Consider the following 25,852-nt stretch of genomic DNA (forward strand, 5'->3'; position numbering starts at 1 on the left):
GTTTGTTTTAATTTCCTTCTTTACCCAGATTATGAATTTGGCCCCCAGATGTATCTGCACTATTGCTACTGCTGAAGGGTTGCTTTGGGTGGGGTTTCAGATGTCACTGTCGACAAGGAATTAACCAGAAAGTTTTCCCATCTGTTGCTTACTGTCTTCTCTTTAATCCAAATTCTATACTCAGATATTCAATACATAACTATGAAAAATGGCATCTAGCTTTGATGGGGAAGAATATGAGAAAGAAAACAGATGCAAAAATAAATGTGGACATGAGGTTCTACCTTTTTTTTTTTGCTTTTTTTTGTGTTTTGTTTTTACAAGAGAGAGTCAGGTTTATTTAAAGGATCTTCTAAAATTTCAAATTACTAGATGAGAGAGACAATTTTTTCAAAACTCTTCATACCTATTATTAACTTTTAAATATAAAGAACTCCAAATTTTATAAATTATATTTGTTTATAAAATATAAAAGAATCATTACTGCCATTAGTTCCTGTCAACTTTGATTGTTAATAAATGTCCAAAAAGTATTTAAGCACCCACATTTCATAACTCTATATCCATCTTCATCCATGCAAAAGATAACCCCATGTATACTGACATTTCTTACATATAACATTCTTTTGTTTATACATGATGTAGTGACCCTCAACCCAATATACACACACATTTTTGGGTTCATGCATCTTGTAAAGCCACTAAGCATTTTAATGTTGGCTATAAATATACCACAGTCCCCCAAAATGGCATTGTCAATCTTGGTTGTATGGTTTACTATACAGCATCTAAGTGCCTGGAACATCGTAAGCCTTTACTAGCAGAACGCTGAATGAACAAGTAGGTGTTTGTAACACTTCAGCACCTGAGGACAGCAGGTAACTTACCTGGCTGGCTGCGGACGGACTAGCACAATTCTTCCGGTAACAGGCCAACATGTGGGCGGTCTGATTGACCAGAATTTCCCTGATGACCTTCAAGGGCTGGTGCAGAACTGCTTTAAAAGCTACTTGCACAAAACAATGAAAAGGGCATCAAAGGTTTAGCTCAGAAATTGACCCCTTCAAATAATAATAAAATAAATTGCTCTTCAGACCACTCAGCAAGGGATAACAGCATTTAAAAATGTTCACGCCATTTGTTAATGCTCTCCTCTTGACTAATTATAACTTAGCAAATGAAGAACAATAGCCTACCTATAACAATAGGCAGGTAATTGGTCCAGAATTTTCCTCAGAATATTAGAAACAGAACTCTGCACACACACAGAAAAGAAAGACCAGTTTACTATCTTCTGGTGTTCTGAATTCTTATGGGCTGGATTGCTCTTTCTTCTAAACCTTAGTGTAGCATTTCAATTGGGGTTTGGAGCAGGGAGGGGAGAAGAAGCCAGAAAACTCCACCTCAGGCCCCTACCATTTCCTAATTATCTTGGTATGGATAAGCAAATTCAGTCTCACGTGAGGGACCATCTTCTATTATCCTTGTGTCCCAGAGGGCACACTCATATACCATAATGAGTCTAAGTATCACCTTCCTCAATTTCAACTCAGTCCCCCTGGGAAAGAAACTTTAAACAAAACTGGATAGCACAGGCCCGACTCACTGCTCTCCTTATTAGTCTAGAGTTAGAAATGCTGATTATTCTCCTTCACCCTTTGCTTTTACAAATTCTGACTTTACCCCCCGAAAGGCTGCACCACCGCAGGACCTGTCAGCTGCTAACTCGATTAACCAACGAGGCCTGCCTGCATTGCTAGGCAAGGTATACTGCACCCCAGAATCAGCAAAGTGTTACCTGACTTGGCAAAGAAGTTGACAAGGGCATCAGTCTCGCAGCTCTTATAGAGATCACCCAGCTGGGAGCTGCAGTTCAAGCCCAGATTGTGAATCCGAAGTCTTCTCTGCCCACTGACGGTCGTGTAAAGCACGGCACACTGCAGAGGCAACATCGAGGGCACGTGTTTTTCTGGTTAACATATTCACCCGAGCTAGCCTGATCTTATTTACATTTACAGAACAGTGTGTACAGCCAAAAGACCTCTAAACTTTCCTACAATTTTTTCTATTATTGCTAAAGACTGAACAACAACACATAAGGGAGGAATAATGACCAGTCATACACTGGGTTCTGATGTAGCATTTCACTGGTTTAAATGTAAGCTTTGATGGGGCTCTTCACATGCAGATATCTGTGTGCCTTTCCACAACTAGTCTACATTTCCTAGCTCAGATGTTATGACCAGGGATTCAGGTGCAGGAATAATACCTGCATGTTCTCATAGTCCTCCTCGAGGCTCACGTCGATTAAAAACGGACAACTAGCTTTGGTGACGTACTTAGGTTTTGTACTAATAATGTATGCATACATTTCAAAAATGCAAACAAGTAACCATTTCCCCAAATAGGTGTGATTTTAAAATAAACATTAGAGTTTTTCCTCAACTTGATGCCAATCTCTCTCCTTTCTTTGAGGGTGATGCTCGTGTCTGAAAACTATGACCATTAGAAATTCTCCTGTTTTAATTCAAAGTCTCCATGGCTTCTAGTTAATCTTACTTGCTACAAAGCCAAATCCTATTGTTACTTGCTTCTGATATGATAACACGTCTCAGCAATGGTGTCTGGCACACGGCCATCAGGAATGCAGCAAACCAGTGAGTGAGTGGGTACTGATGCCTGTCATTCTGACCTCAAGTCTGCGGGGCTCTCATGCAAAGACATACATAATCGTTACTTCACATAAATAGCATATATGAATCAGTATGGAGAATATACCATAGAGTGCTCTAATCTAGTGACTTTTGCCTTTGGCAAAATAGAGTTGAATTTCTTTATGGAGAGACTAACACAGTTGATGGCCCTGGAGTCTCCCCCACTGATCAATGTCAGTAACAAACTACAAAGCAAAAGATGGGAATACATTTTAGATCACCTGGATTAAGGCTCCACTGTCTTCACTGAGTTTGTCATCATGCTTGAACTCCACAGTCACTGCCTTGTCACAGTCAATGGCTGCCATCTCCACATCGGTGGTGTTGTTCATATAGATGCCACCAAAGAAGTCAGTGGCTCTGAAACCTAAGGATGAGGGAAAAGGGAAATTTTGCTTCTCCTTATCTTACTGTTATTTTCTTTGTTGGCCTGTTAATGAGTTTGAAGAGGAAACAATTATACAACAGAGACCTGAAAAATAATAAAAACGAAAAGTACCTGTGCTGGTACGAACCCTCATAATAGCATCAAATCCTATTTTCTTCTCAATATCATTTCTGAGGTCATTCAAAAATTGTTGGCTGTCCAAGTGCACCTAAAAAATAAAGTATGATCATGCCCACCAGGTGGCAGCAAAGTACTTAAAATAACAATTCTTTTTTAAAAAAATCTTGATTAAAACCTACTTTATCCAGAAATCTCAGAAAGGGTTCTGAAAGCTTTTTCAGTGTCATTTCATTTATAATCTTTGGTCTTATCAAATCCCTCATCTAGTTCCTAATATAAATATGTAGCTAGGCAATGAAAAATAACTGCTTTCATCAAAATACAACTAGATGATGAACACTGTCATTTATGTTGGGGGAACACTCGTTCCCCCTCCACGTTTCCCTCTGGAGGTACATAACTTAGAGGCGCCCCCCAACCTCTTCTCCTCAGGGGAGGGCAGGTGACATATCCAATTTCTAAGCTTGGGAAAAGGAACTGGGCGGGCGTAGCTCGGCCTCTTCCACATCTTCTTTCTGGGGAAGCAGCCTGCCTGCAGGAAGCCCACGTTTCCTGGCCCTCAATACAGTAGCAGGGGCAGGAGTCCGCAGGGGACGCTTTTGTCTGTGCCGCCTCGTGCCTCGGTGTAAAGTTTGTCTCACTGAGGGGAAAGCGCTAGCAAGCCCACTTGCCCACAGACCTAGGTCCGTTCCAGGGCTGGCATTTTGATCGTCTCTCGACTCTGTCTCTCAGTTCAGGCTTGGAGGGGGCGGGGGGAGTATCATGAACTGACCCCCCCCCCATATCATAACACTTTAAAACAAATATATAGTCACTTTTATAAACAATACCTTAAATATATTTAATATAAAATATCAAGATTTTATATTAAATATATTTCCCCCCAACATGGAAGCTTAACATTGACATTCAACTCTGAGGCTGAATGAGTCAGTCTGTGGCCATACCTTAGGGAGCAGGCAAGCAATTCTTAACCATCTGTCCATCCTTTTCCATCGGACCTAGAATTTACATTTGTCGGCTGCCCACAAGGGGGCACAGCTTTCTCACCCTCAGATCTAAGCACCAAAAGTAAACCAGCAGTGGAAAACCGAGGCGAACAAATTGCTGGCCTTTACCTGGAAATTGTTGTACTTGTAGAGGGTTCCTCCCGTGAGCTGAGGCACGAGACCCAAGGAGGCTACGTCCACGTACTGACTGGGGAAGAGGAAGAGCGTCACGCAGCAGCCGTGAGCCACGCAGTCCTTGGCCAGAGGGTCGTAGACATTTGTCTGGGGCTGGAAAAGGATCTGAAGAAAAAGATACACAAAGGGAAAAAAGAAAACCACATAATGTTTCTGGTTTCTGTTTTTAATTTCTATTGAATTCTCACTGAAGTTTGTTAAATGAATTTTTTTTCCCCAGTTAAGTGCAGAAGAAGAAGTGAGCCGTGATAATCATCAGCGCAGAGGAGGCCATGTGTCGAGCACCCCGTGCGCCAGGCGTGTGCCCTGTTTGATACACGTATGTGCGCTATGTTCTCTGATCCTCCGACAGCTCTAAGGGAGCTGGCGTTTAGTCCTCCCTTTCACAGACCGAGAAGAGGCAACTTGGTCGGTGTCACATGGCCGCGGCTGGATGCTCACCTCGCGGTTTATCCTTTCCCCCGACTTGTCCCCTCGGCTACACTGCCAGAGGGGGTCTGAGCAAAGCATATTTTGAGCCCTGGGCACGTCTACTTCATGCCTCAGGAGTGCTGTCACACGGGACCGTCCCCTACAGTCGCCCTCTGCCTTGATCTTCTTTCTGCGTTTCCCCCCATTTCTTCCATTCCCCTAATAGTCTTATCACTCAGTCTCTTACACAGATTATACATGAAAAAAGTTTGAGACCTTATCTTATTTCAGACATCAGTTTTTCCAGGAATATACAATTTCCTAAATTATTTACAGTTCAAAATCTTCCTACAAAATACAATGTCCTGGATTTATACATTACATGTAGCTTCTCCCCCTTTCCTATACGAAGCACACACTCCCTCTCCCTTTATTCCATTTTAAGAACTGACATATGGACTTCAAAGGGCAACTGTTTACAAATACCTTCTCTTTGTCCGTATTAATCAGTTTTTTGTCATCTCTGTTTTTGAGCTTCCCTGGTGCTTCCGCAGTTGGCAAGGAGGAATGGAAGATGAACAGTTTCCCGGGACAGTCAGCTGCCTGGGGGGAAAAAAAAAAGAGTCTTGGGTGGGAAGTTTTATTTTAAGGGACTCAGAAAAGTAAAATATAAGTACTTTCTATGAGCCAAGCACTGTATACATCTCATTAATCCTCACAATAACCTTGTGCCTTCTATAGATTGGGAAACTGAGGCTCAGGGAGGCTAAGTGATTTGCCTAAAGTCACACAAGTTGTAAACGAAGGAGCCAATATTTTTTTTTTTGGCCACACTGTGCGGCTTGCAGGATCTTAGTTCCCTTACCAGGGATCGCACCTGGGCCCACAGCAGTGAAAGCACCAGGTCCTAACGACTGGACCGCCAGGGAATTCCCCAAAGAACCAATATATAAATGTAGGTCTCTATACCATGATGCTTTAAACACCTATTAAAATGATGTGTCCAAGTAAAAATACTTTCTCATTTAGCCAACAGTAGTCTTTCAGGACCAGGTAAATCCCCTGATGACAGGATTCCCAGGATCATGATGCAATACAAGCTCTTCTTTGAAATCATTAGTAAACACAGATTAAACCTGAAGGGGTACGTCAAGGAAGAATGCACAAGAATGCATCGGTGCTGTGGCAACTGCAGACACAAGGAACCAGCTACCAGGCAAGATGACAAAAGGAAAAAATGCGGGATCAACATCACACTATCTGTAGTCCCTGGGAAGCAACAAAAAGCCCAGGGAGGCTCCATGAAAGTCAAATCAGCATTAAAAATATTTAAAATCTTATTTAAGGAGCTAATAAGTAACCTACAAGCAAAATTTACTGAAATTAAATGATTCAATATATTGCCCCTCTCCCATCTTGCCTCTCTCCAAACCACCCAGGCACACTGTTGCCTTGAAATAATTTCAAGGCAACTGTTCTGATCACATAGGTGGCTTTTCTCCTTAAGACTCCTGAAGGCTTTCCATTACAGGATAAAGTCCACATTTCTTTATTTGGGTGGGAGCAGGAAGGCCGGGAGACAGTGAGATGTGTTGCTACCAACGTTCGCTGTGTGCAGCCCTGCACCAGACCCTTCGCGCACATTTCTTATTTAATACTCACAACCTGGTGACGAAGGTAGTATCGTCTGCATGTTAAGGATAGGAAAACTGAGGCTCATCCAATTTGGCGAGGTCACACAGCCCATGAACAACAGTTTTGAGGCCCTTTGGAGTTTAGTCTGAATCTGTCTTTCCAGTCTAATCTTCTCGCCCCTGACCATCCCCTGCGCTGGAAGTTGCAGCCACACAACCTTCTTGCTTTCCTGGAATACACCACATGCTTTACACACCTCCGTATTTGTTCCCTCTGCCTGGAATCCATCTTTCCCTTTCCTTGGCCTGGAGCTGTTGTTTGCAAAGATGCGGTTTAGCGGCACACACTTGTGTGCCTGGGTCAGCTGCAAGATGTGAAGTCATTTGCCACTAATAATAAGGTACTTGGGTTTGTGAATAAGTTCCTTAAAAAACAAATGAAGGTGTTTAAAAAAAAAATCATCTGAAAAGCATTTGTACAGTAAAATGTATAATGAAGCTTTGACAACCAGATTGTGCTAGTAAAAAATTTTTTAAAACAGAAAAACAAAAAACAAAAAACAAATGAAGAGAATTCAAGGCTAGCCCTGTGTTAATGCGTCTCACCGAGTGACACTGTGATATGCTTTGTGGAGTGGGTCCCAGCTGACACCCTGGGAAGGGTGTGTAACCCATGCCCCATCTTGTCTTTGCTGTGTGGCCAGTAGTGAGCAGTGACTTTATTGTTGCCCGAGTCTTTTACTAAAAACTACTGATACATAACAGCATTAATAAAAAGGAAGGCAAGGCTGAATGAAGAGCATGGGCAGTGACTGTGTGTATATGTGTATACACACCACATAGGAGAAAGATGTTTTCAACACTCTGGCCAACAAAGGCAGCAGTTCCAATGACCAAACCCAAGTAAAATTTCCAGTAATATTGATAATAACACGTTAAATTTTTTGCAATTCTATGACTAAATGTTTTTCATTTCTATCACTTTTACTATTATAAAAGTACTTTTTATTTTAATCCAAGTAGCAGAAAAGGTATAAAACGTTTCTTAAAAGTCTATCTTTTCCCTGACTTTTCGTGCCTCGCCTGCCCAATTCCCCTAAAGAATTCATTGTCAAAAATTCTTCTATCCATCTAGATCTTCTCTACTCACAGACGCATTGCAACTTTACACCACAGTAGTTAAGAGCATGGGTCCTAGTTCCTAACTGCATGGGTTAGAAGCCCAGCCATTTTATCAGCTAAGTGACACTGGGCAAAATGTTTAACTTCTCTGAGCCTCAGCTACCTAATTATATGACACAGGAAAAATAGTAACTACAAAATACTGTTGAGAGAATTCAATGACCCAGGACATGGTGTTAATCATAATTACACATACATGATTGCCTAGTTAATATTACCTATGGAGTAAAATTCTGAAGGAAAAAAAAAATAAAGTACAATATTGAAAAAAATAAAGAAGCCATATTTATCTTTTTTCCTAATATAATGGCTATTAATTTCAGATTTATTATTTCATTAATCACATCCTTATAAAATCTTTTATGAGTAGCAATAAAAGAAAGAGCTCCTATGGCATTATATGCTTTATAATCCCTACAAAATTTATCTTTTTACCAAAATCTGACTGTGCCCACATGAGTGCATCATGTAGGATTAGATGAATGACATGTCATTCTCATTATGGTGGAAACAGGTTGAGAAAGGCTGGCCTGGAGAACCCATTGTTCTAAATTTAGCTCCAATGTCCTTTCCTCTGAGAGATGTGTTATTATCCCCCTCGGTAGAGCTGGTTGCCTCTATCTCTATGTCCCTACTCTGCTTTGTAGATAAGACTTTTCTAGAATTAATGACACTGTGTTACAACTTTAGGTATTCTACTGTCTTCCATGGATCACAGGCTCCATGAAAAAGGAAGGACCTTGATTTTTCTACAATGTGTTTCTCCAAGTCCCCTGCCCAGGGTCTGGTGCCTTTCACTCTATAGATGCTCCATAAATTTATGTGGAAGGAATGTGGTAATGCATCACCTTGAAACCAAATTTAAGCATATATTAAGACAACTGAAAGACAAATTCCCCCCACCTAATGATGTATTTGAAGCATAACCACTAAAGGCCATTTCCCTCCAACATTTTGCCAAACTCTATTTATCTAGTTTTATGGAGGAAGTAAGAGCTAACTCAGAAAACTGTTCTGAGGCCAACTTAAAAGACAATGCCAGAAATTCACATATAGTTGAGTTATGAGTGTCAGATTTTGAAAGAGATGCAGATTTGGAAGACTATGTGGAAAAAAAGACACTAAGAGTACAAGAGGCTGTGGACACGGAAGCATGTACAACAGAAAATAGGGAATGGAAACCTTTAGTTGGATAGTTCAAGGGCTTTTGAGAAAGTATGCATCAGAAGTTACCAAACAGTCCCTCTTTATCTTTGTGACAAATTAGCACATGTTTTATGTTAGTTTTTGTCTACTCTCTTTGCTTCAAAAAGTTTATTACAACTAATTATATATAGATTTTACTTGGCATCTAGCTGATAGAAAGTAAAGCTATAATTCAAATGGGGGAGTCCAGTTCTAAAATGTCTCCACTTGGACACAAATAAGAAACATTGCACTCTGATGCTCTTTCAGTTTCTCCTCCCCTCCACAGAGAATGAGACTCTCTCAGCTCTGGCCTCTCGTGCAGAACACCCTGAGCTACTCGGCTGACCTGCTGCGGTCCCGGACTTCCCAAAGTTACTCTTTGCTTGCCTCCCCCACCCCCTTTATTTTTGGGAACACAAGCAATGAACATCACACATGGTATTACGGAGTTACATCTCTTCTACATACTATGAGCTTAGAAGCAGGGGACAGTAGTCCTCACGTTGTCTTACAAAACACAGGCATTTAATCCATCTTTGTTGATTGAAAGAAAAGTGAATGAATGATGTGGTCTCTTCAATATTTAGATATTACCCTGCAAATTCTCAAAAATGTTAGCTCTTAGCCTAATAATGACCTCAGGCAAGAATTTTAGTACCCTTGTATATATTACACAAATTTAAGTCTTACTGATTTTTAGCTACATGGGACCTGAAAAGATGATGAAATGATGTGACGGTCAGAGGCAGCTAAGCTATCATACACACATCAGACATTTACACACACACACACACACACACACACTTTTATCTTATTTGGAATTTTTTTTCCTTCATCCAAACCTGAAAAAGTTGCTATGAGGCAGAAAGTATCGAATTGTACTACAGCAGCTTCTGCTCTTATACAATGAATTATAATCACCCAGAATCTTCTTGGAAGATGCAGAAGAAACCTTTTTCATTAAGGTTATTTATGGCAACGGTCTATTTATAAAAAAAAGTTTTGAGGAAAACAGATGATTAAAGGCACATATACAATAGAAATACTAAGGCAAATTGTAAAGAACTGGAAATCAGTAAGAAGGTCAGGGAAAAGAAGTCGTTATATTAGAATATCTACCCTAAGTAGTATCTTAGTAGTTAAAGCTAAAAGAAACATTATGAGTTAGACTGCTTATAGCAACCGACTCTAGGAAACCAGCTAGTGAATCTTTCTCCATGTAAGAGATTGAATCATGCAATAATGTCTCCAGTTAATGTTCTACACAAGAAAGAACTTTCTTCATAGTGTTCTTTCTTAATTTAACCATTAATTAACAGCTTAGGGCAAGACATTAAATCATAGTTAAACAAAAGCGTTCTTAGTGCAAGTGTAATGTGAAGTTGTACGGGTCAGGTATGCAATTTTCTCGTGAGTTAACTTAATGTAAGGCTATTCCAAGAGATTGCAGAATGAATAACAATTCTTTATGCTGGTGGTTCCCAAATATGGATAATCAGCAGAGCAAACTGGGGAGCTAATGAATCAGGATCTCTGGAAGTGGGGCCAGAGATCTGCATTTTAAAAAAGTTCCCGCCCTTTAATACGTGACTCCACGACTTGGGGCATGCCTGCCTTCCCGGTCTTCTGCAGCCCTGGAGTCTGTGTGAAGACGGGCTGGGAGAGCAATCTGCCAGCAGGCACAGGGCAGTAAGCACCACTAACATTATGTCCAACAGTGTCATTTTATAAAGGTAGCTCCTTATCTTCATATAAAGACAGTTCTTGGGGCTTCCCTGGCGGCGCAGTGGTTAAGAATCCACCTGCCAATGCAGGGGACATGGGTTTGAGCCCTGATCTGGGAAGATCCCACATGCCGCGGAGCAACTAAGCCCGTGCGCCACAACTACTGAGCCTGCGCTCTAGAGCCCGCGAGCCATAACTACTGAACACGTGTACCACAACTACTGAAGCCTGCGTGCCTAGAGCCCGTGCTCTGCAACAAGAGAAGCCACCACAATGAGAAGCCTGCACACCACAATGAAGAGTAGCCCCCTCTATCCGCAACTAGAGAAAGCCCGCGCGCGGCAACAAAGACCCAACCCAGCCAAAAATAAATAAATAAAATAAATTTATAAAAGAAAAAAAGCTATAAAAGAAGTCCTTTACCTTCTCTAAAGGGAGTTCATTCTACTTTGTAAGAATAATGCTACTTATTTACTTTGATATTTGTAAAGTTATTCTGATTAGTTATATTTAGATATTAGTTTCTTCTCATCTTTAAACTTCAGTGTAAAAGTACATGCTACTCTAACATTAAAATTGCAAGTATAACAAAAAATAACATGCAAAAGACATGAAAGTAGATTGGCTGAAATGCACTGGCCTCTGGCAAATGACAGGCAGCTGAGAACACTGACAGCACAGTTATCAGGGTGCTGAGCAACCTCGAAGAACATCATGCTTAATAAGAACACGGTGGTTTTCAGTCATGTATCATAATATCACATTTTAGATATGTGGAATGCAGGTACACAAGTTGCTTTATATATTTTTTTCTTTCACAGCTGCTAAGCAGCCTCTAGACCTCTTGTGGACTGCCAGTGTGGAACCCATTGTGACAAGACAGTATTGCTCCCTTTTAGAAAAGATATATTGGTTTGAGCTGGGATTCTGGATGCATGTTTTAATGAAGCCTGTATATTCTTTCATGGATGAAACTTCCTGTGTGTGTGTGTGCGCGTGCATGTGCCTACCTGTCTTCTTTAAAATTTACTTACTAGCAACTAAAGAAGACCCATGCCGCGCTCTTCTTTCCACTCTACTGTCTTAACTAATGATTTATTGGCTTATGAATATCCACTCATCTTTCAGGCATGAGCACGTGAATACAGTGTTACTCCCAGTACTAACTTCTCAGAGTAGAAAGGCTTGTAGCGTCATATATAACTTATCACGTATCAGGAAACTTACATATGAATTTCTAGACACCTTATTGGAGGAGAGAACAACAACAATTGTAAAACTCTTTCAAATTGAAACAGAAGATATTTGTCCTTAGCAATGTGGAATAAAATAGGAATTCCCAAGTCTTTCTGTAGCCCAAACAATGATCACTGCTGGCTTCCATGGGATGAAACTTAACATCTCCAAATCGCTTTCTGATGTAAAATTTATCTTTAGTTTCATGTTAAATTAACTTGTATTGAGGCTTTTTGAGGGATATCTACAAGTCTTTGATCCCATGAGTGAATACTCTGAAGACCAAAGAACCCAGGCAAGAATCACTATACTGGAACCAGACTATAATGTTTGGTCATAAAATTTATGTGGAAGTATCTCATAAACTTAATTCTGTAGGGTTGTTGTTGCTGTTTGTTATTACTGCTAGCCATTTTATCTTAAAAGATAATTTAAATGTAACTTTAATAATAAAATTTAAAAATCAATTTTAGGAACTAGCTGTCTGGGCCAAAGTGGTTTGACTCTTGTGCTAAGGTAATAATGATTAAGAGTAAGCACTTTCCAACCATTCTGCCATCCTCAGATTAATGTCTTTATTACTATGCAAACGACCAGAGCCACTTGGGCTCAGCTTCCCAACCAGAGAGTCGGCCAACCCCACTCTGCTTCTGGCATTCAGCAAGGCCCCAGGCAGCATTCCCTTCTGTCACTGACTGTCACGACCTTGCCCTTGCATGTTTGAAAACCCCAAGGAAGGAGAGAGATGGAGATTTTTCTTTTCGTATCTGGTAGTTCAGATATTGTTGAAATAATTTAAAAATAGATCATATAAAGTTCACATAAAAGCCAAAAGGAGGAGCTAAACTGGAAACCCCGACAAAATCAGTTGCTCAGATGCTAACAGCGCTGGAATGTAAACGCTGGGAGCAAGCCGTGGTTTGGGCCGTTTCCTCCTGAGATTTGTAGGGAAGTTTGAACAGCCTCTAGCAACCTGCATGTTTTTTTTGGTTTTTTTTTTTAAACATCTTTATTGGAGTATAATTGCTTTACAATGGTGTGTTAGTTTCTGCTTTATAACAAAGTGAATCAGTTATACATATACATATGTTCCCATATCTCTTCCCTCTTGCGTCTCCCTCCCTCCCACCCTCCCTATCCCACCCCTCTAGGTGGTCACAAAGCACCGAGCTGCATGTTTTAATGAAGGCTGTATCTTCTTTCATGGATGAAACTTCCTCTGTGTGTGTGTGTGTGTGTGTGTGTGTGTGTGTTTTTAGAATTTATTTACTAGCAACTAAAAGGGCCTTCTTCTCACCTTTAGTGCTTCCATGCCAGCCCGGATGACAGGAGCAAAGACGGTCTCATTTTCATTAGAGTCTGCAAACATCTCTGGAATCTGGTCCAATAAACTGCAAGAAATGAAGGAGCAAAAGGTTTTAAATATTTAGCATATTTGTAATAAACATCAGGAAATAAATCATGAACACTTCAGGCCTAAATACATATGGTGTTTTTTTTACACTGAACACCTGTGGGTGAATTTCAGAGGTCATTCCTCAAGGAATGATATCCTGGCATGATTTGGCACCAAAATTTATGATTTGGTTGGAACATTTACAGAATCACACTCTTTACAGATTTTTTTCCTATTTACTACATTTCTGATCTCTTAGACTATAAATTATGGAACAGTGGCTATATCATCACCAAATACTCTCATGCACACTCAGGAAATAACTCCCTTGCGTTGCCTTCCAGCAAAGAGAAGGGACTGGTAGGGTTGAGTATGTGTACTAAAAAAAATTCCTCCTTTTAGATACCAGTCTGCAATGAAAAGAGACAGAACTAACATAAATAATAGACTTTTATAATCCATGTGTTAAAACCCCCTTGCTAATGACAAGACAAAATATGTGTGATTGAATCAAAACATTAAAAAAGAGAAAGACAAATATCATATGATATCACTTGCATGTGGAATCTAAAAAAATGGTACAAATGAACCTATTTACAAAACAAAAGTAGTCACAGATGTAGAAAACAAACTTATGGTTACCAAGGGGGGAAAGAGGTGGGGAGGGGTAACTGGGAGATTGGGATGGACATATACACACTACTATGTATAAAATAGACAGCTAATAAGGACCTACTGCATAGCACAGGGACCTCTACTCAGTGCTCTGTAATGACCTACATGGGAACAGAATCTAAAAAAGAATGGATACAGGTATATGTATAACTGATTCCCTCTGCTGTACGGCAGAAACTAACACACCATTGTAAACCAACTCTACTCCAATAAAGATTAATTTTCAAAAAACAGACAACTGATTAGGATCTAAATTATAAAGCACTTGATATTTACTTGTGAATCACAGACTGGGATTCTTGATAGCTGACGAGGAAACCATCCAACAGAGGGACAAAGACCTCGCTGACGTCCGTCACCACCATCATCTGGGGCCGTGCCAAAGTGCTCTTTACGTTAAAGAAATGGAGGACTTTGTTGTACGTGATGAAACCAACTCGAAGTGAGGAAGTCTCTTCCTGACCTTCCCTGTGAGAGACAAAGAAAGGGTTTGACGTTCTTCCATAAAGTCCTGAGAGAGCGGCTTCTATGAGAAATTCAGTAAGAATACATTCTATAAAATATACAGAAGACATGTTTAAAGGTTTGGTCTTAATTATCGTTTACAGGATATAGATATTACTGAGTCACAGTGGTAGGGGATGGGAGATACTACAAAACTAACTTAAATTGATTTTTAAAAAAATTCTCAAAAATCTAGGTAACAAACCGAATAGATATTATGAAACATTTGCTCATATTTTTCTACTATATTTATTCTAACCATAGCAATTACAAGGTGCTTTCCCCCCCCCCCCAAAAACAAGCTAGGTTTATTACAGTCTTTAGAAACAAAGCTCTCAGAAGTCACCAGAAGGTCAGAGTAACAAATAGCATATCTGAAGCAAGAGAAAGGCATATTCAGATTACAAACAGGACAGCTATTTTTATCAAGAAAGGACTTGCTCCTCCTGTGTGATTCTTTTTTTACACATTCTTAAGACTCTCAATAGGAAATGGGCTAGATTTTGAAAGCTATATACCATATAAACATATAGTGTAAATACTAAAATAAATCACATATACGAATTGACAATGTAATTCTTATTAGGTAACCATTTGTGATGGTCATGGCTAGAGAATAAAAGCAATAAAATCTCCAAAACTGTAACAAAAAGTAAAAAAAATTTTTTTTAGTAAAAACTTTTTTGAGGAATTCCAGGACAAGGCCTTAATGTTCCTGAAAGGAGTATAAAGGCATGAATATTGCTGTTCAAGTTTATATTAAGTATATTCAGAGTTGAGTGGTCTAGACTCTAGTTTTTATTCTCACTGTCTCTCCTTCCCCCTTCCTCCTTCCACACGCCCTCCTAAAAAAACACACCTAGACACTAATGATGCTCTTACGCATTTTCAGCAGCGGATATAACATAGCGCTGAGTGGCTACATGAAAGCCATTTTCTTTGACCCTTAGATATCAGTAAAACTTATTTTGCTTCGGGGACAACTTCTGTGAAAAAGAACCTAGTCTGCTCAGTTTCTACATTTTGCACATGGCCTAAAGAGTTACTTGAGGGCTTCCCTGGTGGCGCAGTGGTTGGGAGTCTGCCTGCCAATGCAGGGGACACGGGTTCGAGCCCTGGTCTGGGAAGATCCCACATGCCGCGGAGCAACTAGGCCCGTGAGCCACAACTACTGAGCCTGCGCGTCTGGAGCCTGTGCTCCGCAACAGGAGAAGCCGCGACAGTGAGAGGCCCGTGCACCGCGATGAAGAGTGGCCCCCGCTCGCCGCAACTAGAGAAAGTCCTCGCACAGAAACGAAGACCCAACACAGCCATAAAAATAAATTAATTAATTAAAAAAAAAAACAATTAAATACTTCAAGCAGAAAACCATGTTTAAAAAAAAAAAAGAGTTACTTGAGTACAAGAGAAAGGACAGTGGAAGTGTCTGAAGTTCCCACCGAAGACTTCCCAATTTCCTTGATGTTTCAGCAGAGTACAGGCCGACAAACTATTCACTTTAAACTCTGTTCTATTTCTTCTCTACTTACGTTGCTAACTGAGGACATTTGCTCTCCACTGTGGCCTTGATAAATGGCTGGGCAGTTTAAATAGATCCTCATAATCCCAAAAGCACTTGGTAAATGTTTACATTTTGGACTCTTGCAACATTTTTAGAAATGGGAATCCTTATCCTTTGTAACTACACATACACAGACTTGACACACATACACACACACACACACACATCCCCTCCACAATCAAAACTGTATGACTTTACGCAACCAACGACCATACTATACTGTATCCGTGTTCCCCGTCCCGCTCCCTATTTACTAGAATTTTACTCTTCAAGGCCAAGCACAAATCCTCCTTCTGTGAAGCCTCCCCTGATGCTACCAACCGGAAGTTACTTCCTCTTCCTAAATTTCTACAACTCGTTCACATTTGGCTCTTGGTAGAAAGTGCCTTTTAGTTAACATTTCAGGAATCCCTGACAATAAACCAATAAAGGGCAGGGCTCAAGGCTTACACTCTCTGCTCCTGGAGGGTCTAGTACAACGTGGAGAATACAGGTCTCGTTGAGGATGACTGCCATGATGTGGGACACTGTCTGGGATGGCAAGTTAGAACCCAAACTGATAAACTACTTGTCTGTATCCCTTTCTCAGCTCCAGTGGAGTGATGTCGCCTTTGTAGTTTAAAATCAGCCCAGCTGGAAGTATTTATACCACAGCAATGAGCAAACACTACAAATCAAGGCTTTATTTATTTGAGAGCCAGTTTTCCAGCACACCACTGGTTAAGCTCCTGTTTCCCAGTAAACCTTTTATTACAAAGGGTGAAAAATGTCCAGCAAATCATGAAGGGGATTTATTCCTTTTAATAGTTAATTTGGAGTCAACCAAGGCAAAAGACCCAAAAGAAAAATTACAGAGAAGAATCTGGATTGCTATTCCCCATTGGCTTTGGACATTTTTAGTGATGGGAAAAGAGTATCCTGGGATTCATAGGGTTCACTTAAAATCTAATTAACATTTTTTGTAAACATCTAATCAGGACATCTCACATTATTACAAAATAGTAGTAGTGTTTCCATTGGAACAACTCTTTTTAAATTTGAGAAACAAAGAACTATCCTAAAATTGTCTTTTTCAACAGTATAGCTGCCCTGTTAAATCATATCCAGGAGAAACAAAACCTCAGTCTCTCCTTCATTTGATTCTACACAAATTTTGTAAAGTTATACAAGGGATATCTTAATAAAGAACATGTTTTGTTCCATTTTTCAATGACCCCTTCCCGCAACAGTTGCCCCTATTATTATAATGGAATGAATCTGACAGAGCAACACTGAAGATATTAGTAACTGGAAGAACCAGAATATTCCAAAATCAAGCATTTTGAACATCTTAGCTACAGCAGCATTAAAAACAAACAACCAGAAAAAAGTCCGAGAGTTTGATCTGAGGAACGAGTGAAGCACTTCAAATCTTTTCTTTCCTGTTCCAGAGAAGTCAGACAGAAAAGTCTGGCAACCTGGCAATATCAAAGATGCAAACTCAAAGTTAAAGAGTAGGAATGGGCTTTCCCTTTTCAAAAGATTAGCTGAGAGATGAACATACCTTAGATATTAATCAAGACTTATATACTATGCTTTAAAAAGACTGCTTTAGTTCACAGAGGTAAATCAAATTGATGGCAATCTTACCATCGAAAATATAAAGTTATACATACACGCAGCCCAAAATAAATTTCAGGGGAGAAAAGAAAAAACAGATTTGTTTTAAAAGATAAAGAAAGAGAAGGTATTTTGGCTTGAATAAAAGCTTTCAAGAGAGTTACTTGAAAAGTGGCGGGGAATAGCCAGCAGTATTCTCCCCCCGCTCCGCATCTCTTGCCAAAGCCACACTTCTGCTCCAATGGGATATAAAGGTCATGATGACACCTAACAGTGTGATTTCATAACTTGCATCAACAGGTTACAAGCTTCATATCACCAGTGTGTTGAAAAGAAACAAGGGGTTGGTGAAGTGACTATGAAAATAGGTTATGAGGAACTAATTTGAACCAGTTTGAAAAAAGAGAGAGAGAGAGAGAGAGAGGCCACTTCCAGAAATTAGAGTAGTTTGCTTTCATACAACTCAAGTTCAAAATTCAGATGTAGTGTTAAAGCAGCCCTGGGGGAGGTCTGTGATCAAATATGCCGTTTTAGGCAGAAAGTCCATACTTGTCAAGTGTCCCTGAGAATGAGGTCACAGAAACTATAGTCACAACAGTCGGCAGGCGTCAGAGGCCTTTCTTTTGCCCCATCTTCAACTTGCTCCCAGTTCATTCTTCACTGTAGGATTCAGTTTGAAATCACCTCAATGTTTTTTAAACATCCCCACTGCTTTTCCAAACCATCCTTGAGAATATTATGACTTCAGCTTCATGGATACAAACAAAACTACTCCTGGGAGGTCCAGAGTTCGCTCAACTGAGCCTCACAGGCACCAAAGCACCCGCCACGTGTGGAACAAATACAGAGGAGTGGGCACCCGGGGACCTGGGGAGACCTAGGGGCTGCGGACAACTCGCCCCTCAAAGCATCCCCTTTCAGAACAGAGGTTGCTTATGTTCAGAACACAGGGAGGGGTGGAAGATGTTAAGACCGGAGCAGACACTAGGTTTCAGACAATCTTTTCTAGCCTCTTTTATTTTCTTAAGCATGTCATCTTCTCATAAAGGAAAGCTTTCTCCCTGCTCACAAGTCTTCTTACTAGATGCTAGTTCCCATCCTAAACAACTAGTTTGTACATGATAAAACATAGTCATGTTTGCTAATGTACCTTTCCACCTTTCCTTTTATGCACTGGCCCCTGCAACAGCAGGACAAATGATGTACCCTGTGCCCTTAAGTTACAGGACATAGAGGCAGGAAAGCTGCAGAGGGGTTAGACAGGGTACTATAAGGGCAAAAGGGAATTTGGCCAACAAGCCCCGGAGCCTGCCATGAGACAACAGTTCAGTTTCCTGGCATCCCTTAGAACTCTCTACCATACCCAGCAACTACCCGTTTCTGCTGGAAAATCAGCGTTTTTGAAAAGTAAATAACAGACTTCCAAGGTCTTTTCCACCACACTGCTGGGATTCTCCTTATAATTTAGAATGGATTTTTGAATGTTGTTTACCATGGCATTATTTCTTATCAGTTGTGTTTCTTTTGCTTTGTACAAAAGATTACTCTGACTTTTTAAGGATTTTTGATGCTGTTTGTAATTGTTTATAAATTATAAACAATTATCCGATGTCCCCATTAGCAAAAGAGACCAATGGGCCATTCGGCACTTGTTTTCTGGCCAATATACTAATTCAGCAATATTGTATAAGTTACAAAAAGAATGGCAGTTCCCTTACTTCGGAAGTTTTTCCAGCACAGTCTTCAGTTCTTCACATATGAGCTTCACAAGTCCATTCTTAATGTTACTATATGAAACATCAATCATGAAGATAAAGGCTGGTGGGTTGGGAGGCTTATTCTTCTACAAGAAAGCAAACAAATCACACACATATAATTATAATGTACATACATTTCATAATCAAATTAAAACACCCAGAAACTCTTTAAGGTCATCAGACAGCTCATTTAATATAACATGTGTGGAATTAAATCATTTTCTGGAACAGTCTCTGATGCTATAAAAAAGATAAAAGCTGTTTATTTTCCAGGCTATGACCTGGGTCCCACTATTGAATTAGACAGGATTACGAGAGTTAGCAGAGAAAGGCTCAGAAGACCTTATTACCACAATTCCCCAAAGGTGAGTACAGTCTTGTGACGACCTTGCTTAGAACACTCTGCCTTAGGGGAAGCGATATGTCTGGAACCCTGGCAAACTGTGGCCCAAAATAGTATACAAAACTATAATTAGTGTTTGTTTTTGAAACTGAAGTAAAACTTCATTAACTTGTTATCACCATTTTCAACTCTCTTCCTTTATAAGCTCTTCAAAGATATGAAATTAAATACTAAAATATAATTGTATACTTAAAAAATTGTGCTGTATTATTAAATATGTACCTGTTCCTTACATATTTATGGTAAAAAAAATGAATACTGGGTCTTTTCTCTGTTTAAAACAATCACTATAACATAAAGCAGCTGCTACATAAATGTTTTGTAGCTTTTGGTCCCTTTACTGGCTGGTGTTCAAACAGCTCTTAGGAAGCAATTCTTCAGTTGGATCTTACAGAGTATTTAGAAAATAGAACCACAGGCAAACAACTTTAGTGACTCACACTAGAGTAAAGAATTAAGGTTAATTTAATCTTAATTTTGTGATAAATGAAAAAAATGTTCTAGATTAAATTTTAATTGTTACAGTTATAAAATTAGATGACACTATCTCCAAATTAAGTTACTAATTCATCCTATGTCCACTATAGGGCTAGATGTAACATTCCTCTAATAAAAGTCTTTCATTTGAAAAAAGGAAAAAAATTGCAGGACTTGAAAATTATCAACCTGAAAACTTCATTGCTTTGCCACATCCAAAATCAGACCAGCAAAGAAATGTAAGAACTCTGTTGCTGTCCACATGAGCAATGATTTTTAAAAATTAATTAATTAATTAATTTATTTTTGGCTGTGTTGGGTCTTTGTTGCTGCGCGCGGGCTTTCTCTAGTTGCCGCGAGCGGGGGCTACTCGTCGTTGTGGTGCGCAGGCTTCTCATTGCGGTGGCTTCTCTTGTTGAGGAGGACGGGCCCTAGATGCGCGGGTTCAGTAGTCGTGGCTCGCGGGCTCTAGAGCGCAGGCTCAGTAGTTGTGGCGCAGGGGCTTAGTTGTTCCGTGACATGTGGGATCTTCCCGGACCAGGACTCAAACCTGTGTCCCCTGCACTGGCAGGTGGATTCTTAACCACTGCACCATCAAGGAAGTCCCGTGAGCAATGATTTTTATTGCAAATCATTCCTGATTCCCACCTAATCTAATTCATAACAGAAACTTATGCTGATTTACATAGAATGAAAATAACAATCGTTTCCACTAATTAAACCAAAACCTGTGACCAATCCAAATGTGCCTTACCATTCTTATATTCTCTCCTAAGTTCAGCATCACCAGTTCCCCACTGAATATTTTTGATATCTCCAACCTACACATTTCTACAGAATGCTTCACCGTAACTTGTTTTCTACATATGCAAAACTAATACATCACTCCTCTATAAATAACGTTCTCTTCCAATATCTCTATCAATAACATCACTACACGTCAACCCAAAGGCTTGAAAACATGAAATTAGATTTGACTATCCCTTTTCTTTCCATCACCAAGTCCCATTGATTTATTCTTTCAAAATGCTTCTTTCACATGTTGTACCCCAGCCCCACCCTTAACCACCCGGAAGTTTGTCATCCTGCACCTAGACAACTGTACTGGCTTCATCCGTGGCTGTCTTACTCGATCACTCTACCCATTCAACCCAGCTGGCTTTGTCCGGCCAACCTTAGCATGTATGAACTCTACAACCTGGTTTACCGTGACATCTTGAAGCTCACACATCTCCTGGCTGCAAACTACAGTGATTTGAAATAAAACCCAGCTCTCATCCTCAGTCTCTCTTATCTCTGCAATTTTCGGCCTGGCAGACCGCTTTCCCTTTTTCAGCTGCCGAGGCACCGTGGTGTCATTTCCTCTCCCACTTTTCTGACTGCTGCTTCTGTTTTTCGTTTTGTTATCTTTCTCTGAAGGATACCCTCTTCTCTTTCCTTATCACATGCTCCATCACAGAATCTCATTTGCTCATTTTTAACCAGCACCTCTCTGTAGGCGACCCCTCAGATTCTCTCCTCATGGTCTGTCTTCTGAGCTCCCGACCAGCATTCCAATCAACCACAGCGCCCCTCCACAGCAAGGTCCCGCCAGCCCCTTACACTCAAAATCTCAGAAGTGAAGACAACATTTCTCCCACGATGCTGGCCTTTTCTACAAGGAACTTACAGAAAACATGATCCTCCAGAATGATCTGGGCTTGACGCCTCCTTTCCTCTGTGGAATTGTTCACCTCCCTTAATATCCACACCTGGTTAACCGTGAAGCCCTCAGCAGCTCCTTCTAGCTCCAGTACCCAAATTCAGACCCTCATTTTCATCCTTTTTAAAAATTATTTTTAACTGTGGTAAAATACACAGAATATAATTTACCATCTTAACCATTTTTAAGTGTGCAGTTCAGTGGTTTCAAGTTCATTTACGTTGTTGTGCAACCATCACCACCATCCATTTCTAGAACTCTTTCTATCCTGCGGAAACGGAAACTTTGTACCCTTTAAACAGTCATTTACCATTTCCCCCCCTCTCTCCAGCCCTGGGAACCATCATTCTACATTTCTACTTTCTGTCTCTATGAATTGGACTACTCTAGGTACTTCATAAAAGTAAAATCATACAGTATTTGTTGTTTATGTGATTGGCTTATTTCTCTTAGCATAACGTCCTGAACATTCATCCGTGTTGTAGCATATGTCAGAATTTCCTTCCTTTTTAAGGCCTAATAATATTGCATGGTATGTATAGACCACATTTTGTTTATCCATTCATCCACCTGTGGATACTTGGATTGCTTCTACCTTTTGGCTATTGTGACTAATGCTATTATGAACATGGGTGTGAAAATATCTCTTTGAGACTCTCCTTTCAATTATTTTGGGTATATACCCAGAAGGAGAGTTGCTGGATCATTTGGTAATTCAGTTTTTAATTTTTTGAGGAATTGTTATATTACCCTCATTTTCTCTTGTTTTGACTACTACATTAACTTCTAATACCTACCTCCCTACCTCCAATCTCCCTCCTCTCATTATACAGACTGCTGTCAGAATAAACTATCCAAGGCACAAGAAAGATCCCAAGGCTACTGCCTCTGAGGACAGGAAGTTTACTGAGTCCCCAGAGCCAAGCACAGAGCATGGCTCAAGAGAGCGCTCAATACTGTTAGATGAGTGAATGAATGTGTAGATGGGTGGATGGATTAATGGAAACAACTCCCTCTTTGCCTTTAATTGTCCTCATGGCCTACTGAATTAGTACAATCCTTCAGTGGCCTGGCATTTGAGAGTCCCCATAATACTCATTTAGCAAACATGTATAAAAGCCTAAGAGATCAAAGCTCTGATGCCAAGCCTAGTGGAAAATAAAAGGATAGTCTGTGTCTCAAAACAATTGCCCAGCTTTACTTCCTATTATGCCCCAATACACATTCCTCCAACTAATTTAAGTGTTTGCCATTTTCAAAACATTTTCTATCCAGAAGTCACAATCTAGTGGGCGTGGGCCAAGAAAAGTATTTCCTTGGCTGGAAAAGTATTTCGTTTGGCATAGTGTTTTAAAAAATATTTGAATTTGAATGTGTTTTGGGGGAAGAGGGAATATACTCTCCAACCATCCTAGTCTCTATACTAGGTCCCCATCACTCATCTACAAAGCCCCGCACAGCCCCTGAAGAAACTGGAGTAAGTTGCAAATACCTCTGAGAAACTGCTTCTGCTCAACATTTCGTTTCCCCTTCTCTGCTCGTGGTTTAACCAGCTCAAATGTCACTTACTCTTAGAATCCTTCCTTGATCCACCAAATCATAAATTCTTGCTCATCTGTTTTCTTATGGCACTCTGACTATTCTATTCTTACAGCATTTATCCTATTATTTATATCATAATTATATACTTTAATTATCAGGTCTATGCATGGTAAGGACTTTGAGATCAGGTTCATATTCTTGCTAATCTTGGTATCACTCACAAACACAGCCAAAGTGCCTTGGACATGCTAGGTATATAATAAATGTCAAAGTGAACTAAAATTAAGTGGAGAAACTACATTTTTATTTAGGAAAAAAAAACAGGCTGGCTTGGAATGAGATTTTACCTTTCAGGTACACTTTATATGTAGATAGATATATTCTGTAAACTTCTAAGTGAAAAACTATCAGTTATTAGACAGAGCTGGGTCTTCTTTTCCAGGGGAACTCCATGGTGATTTTGTAAATACATGCCTACATATCCACAGTATACTGATAGAGAATAGGGGTTCTGTGGTCATACAGACATGGTTTTCAGTCTGGCTTCATCATTTTCTATATGTATGGCCTGAGGTTGGTACTTAACCTCTCTAAGCCTCAGTTTCCCCACATCATGGTGATAACTCACCACATGAGGTCACTGTGAGAACTAAACGATACAATACATAGAAAGCACTTAGCACAGAGCCTCACACATAGTGAATGTTCAATGAATGTTAATTTTAAATTAAATAAGCTCTTATTCATCACCCAAACCCCTAAGGCAATTCATTATTATTCTTCATTTATATTTTAAGGTATAATTAAATTTGAAGATATTAAGAGTTCTTTTATTATGAACCTTATTTGGAATAATAAAAGGAAGATTAACCTTACAAAAAACTCTTCAAAATGTACAGTTTTTATTTGGTTCCTTGCCTGCTGTGTGAGCTTTCCCATCAATTAGACATCTGGAACATTTCCAGATAAAAGAGTTTGAAGATACTGAGACTTTTGTTCCCAGAAATAGATTTTTGACTCCCTGCCTAAGTTCCTGCTAAAAAAGCATAAAATCAAGATAATATAGCCTTTTTGGCAGAGAACTGGAAACTCAGAGCATAGTTAGATTTATACTACAGTTGCAAAGATGAGTGAATAAATTTTCCATCACTAGATACAATGGCTTTATTACATTTAATTAGAACTTCAAATGTTTATGTTCTGCCTGGTCATTCTCCTTCAGTCAACAACAGTAAAGGACAAATAAACTGTCCAAAAGTAACTGGTATTTTAGGACATTTTTTCTGTTGTTTTGGTTTTTTTGTTTGTTTTTGCCTGAAATAAATCATTTGTACCAAAAATGTTCTTATGTTTCCCAAAATATGTTCAAATGTTACAGTTAAAACTAATAAAGTGTTAACTCTTCTTTAATAACTAGTTGAAAAACTCATACAAAACACTAAAATAAATGCAAAAGGTATGTTAATTGGAAAACATTTTTAAATCCACTCAGTTGAAAAAACTTCTAGTTAGGAATAATGTTCTTTGTAATTTATATTCAACACAACATGGACTGGTCCCCTAGCAAATATATAGGAAAGACTGTGGGTCAGAGGCTGCTTTCTGAGGACTGGGCACTAGGAGGCATTCATTTTTGGAAAAGGAAGTAAGTCAGAATGATTCTGTTTCTTCAAGTCTACACGCGGTACTTCAGATACAAGCCGAAATCTGAACTAATACTCACGAAGATATTTTCAAATCCCTGAAGAATTTGAAAGATATTCAAGATATCCATAATGATGTCACTATCACTGTGACGCTGGAGAAGGGAAACAGCCAGCCCTGGGAATAAAGACCCACCTGCAAGTTCATTCACTCATTCACTCGCTCATTCATTCATTCATCCACATGCATTGATCAACTGCCTACGCTGTGGCAGGCACTATGATAGATGCTGTAAAGACAGCCAGGACAAGATTCTTGTCCCCAAGGATATCAGAATCTAGGAAGAGGGAAAATAGAGGAAGATTTAAATTCTATGGGGATAACTGCTAAAACAGACATATGGACCAAATTATATGGGAAAAAAATTCAGAAGATTTAGTAAATAACAACCATGATGAAGTCAGAGAAAGTTGTGTGCACACTGACACACACTCACATAAAATAAAATTTCAGCCAGGGATTAGAGAATAAGTAGGAGTTTGCTAGGTGGGGTATGTATAGATGTAACAGGAGGATGGAAAGGTAGCTGGGTCAAAAAAGCATCTTAGATAAAAGCATGGAGTTGTACAGGGGAGTGATGTGTTCAGAGTACATGAGCCAGAATTTTCTACAACTGAAGATGTAGCTAAGGTGGTAGCTAATGGTCTTATAAAGAAACTTAAATTTTTGAATTTAATTTTTTAGATTAAGGTAGTGGGGGGAGTCTCATGGTTACATTTTAAAGCAAGGAAACCGGAGGCCAGGATCCCA

At 39.6% G+C, this 25,852-nt stretch overlaps 1 protein-coding gene across 2 annotated transcripts in view; it reads right to left on the reverse strand.

Moving 5' to 3' along the window:
* Positions 1 to 25,852, reverse strand: part of SEC24D (SEC24 homolog D, COPII coat complex component) — a 111,170-nt gene that overhangs the window by 13,767 nt on the left and 71,551 nt on the right. For both annotated transcript variants that reach the window (XM_082389616.1, XM_082389617.1), the window contains exons 11-19: positions 19,236 to 19,360; positions 14,130 to 14,321; positions 13,080 to 13,173; positions 5,304 to 5,420; positions 4,341 to 4,511; positions 3,214 to 3,310; positions 2,936 to 3,081; positions 1,799 to 1,937; positions 888 to 1,006 (exon numbers count right to left, since the gene is read on the reverse strand). In XM_082389616.1, the coding sequence (XP_082245742.1) occupies positions 888 to 1,006; positions 1,799 to 1,937; positions 2,936 to 3,081; positions 3,214 to 3,310; positions 4,341 to 4,511; positions 5,304 to 5,420; positions 13,080 to 13,173; positions 14,130 to 14,321; positions 19,236 to 19,360 (1,200 nt within the window). The remainder of the gene's footprint in view (positions 1 to 887; positions 1,007 to 1,798; positions 1,938 to 2,935; positions 3,082 to 3,213; positions 3,311 to 4,340; positions 4,512 to 5,303; positions 5,421 to 13,079; positions 13,174 to 14,129; positions 14,322 to 19,235; positions 19,361 to 25,852) is intronic.

Source organism: Balaenoptera borealis (genome assembly GCF_965194805.1).
Source record: "Balaenoptera borealis genome assembly, chromosome: 4".
Lineage (NCBI taxonomy): Eukaryota > Metazoa > Chordata > Mammalia > Artiodactyla > Balaenopteridae > Balaenoptera > Balaenoptera borealis.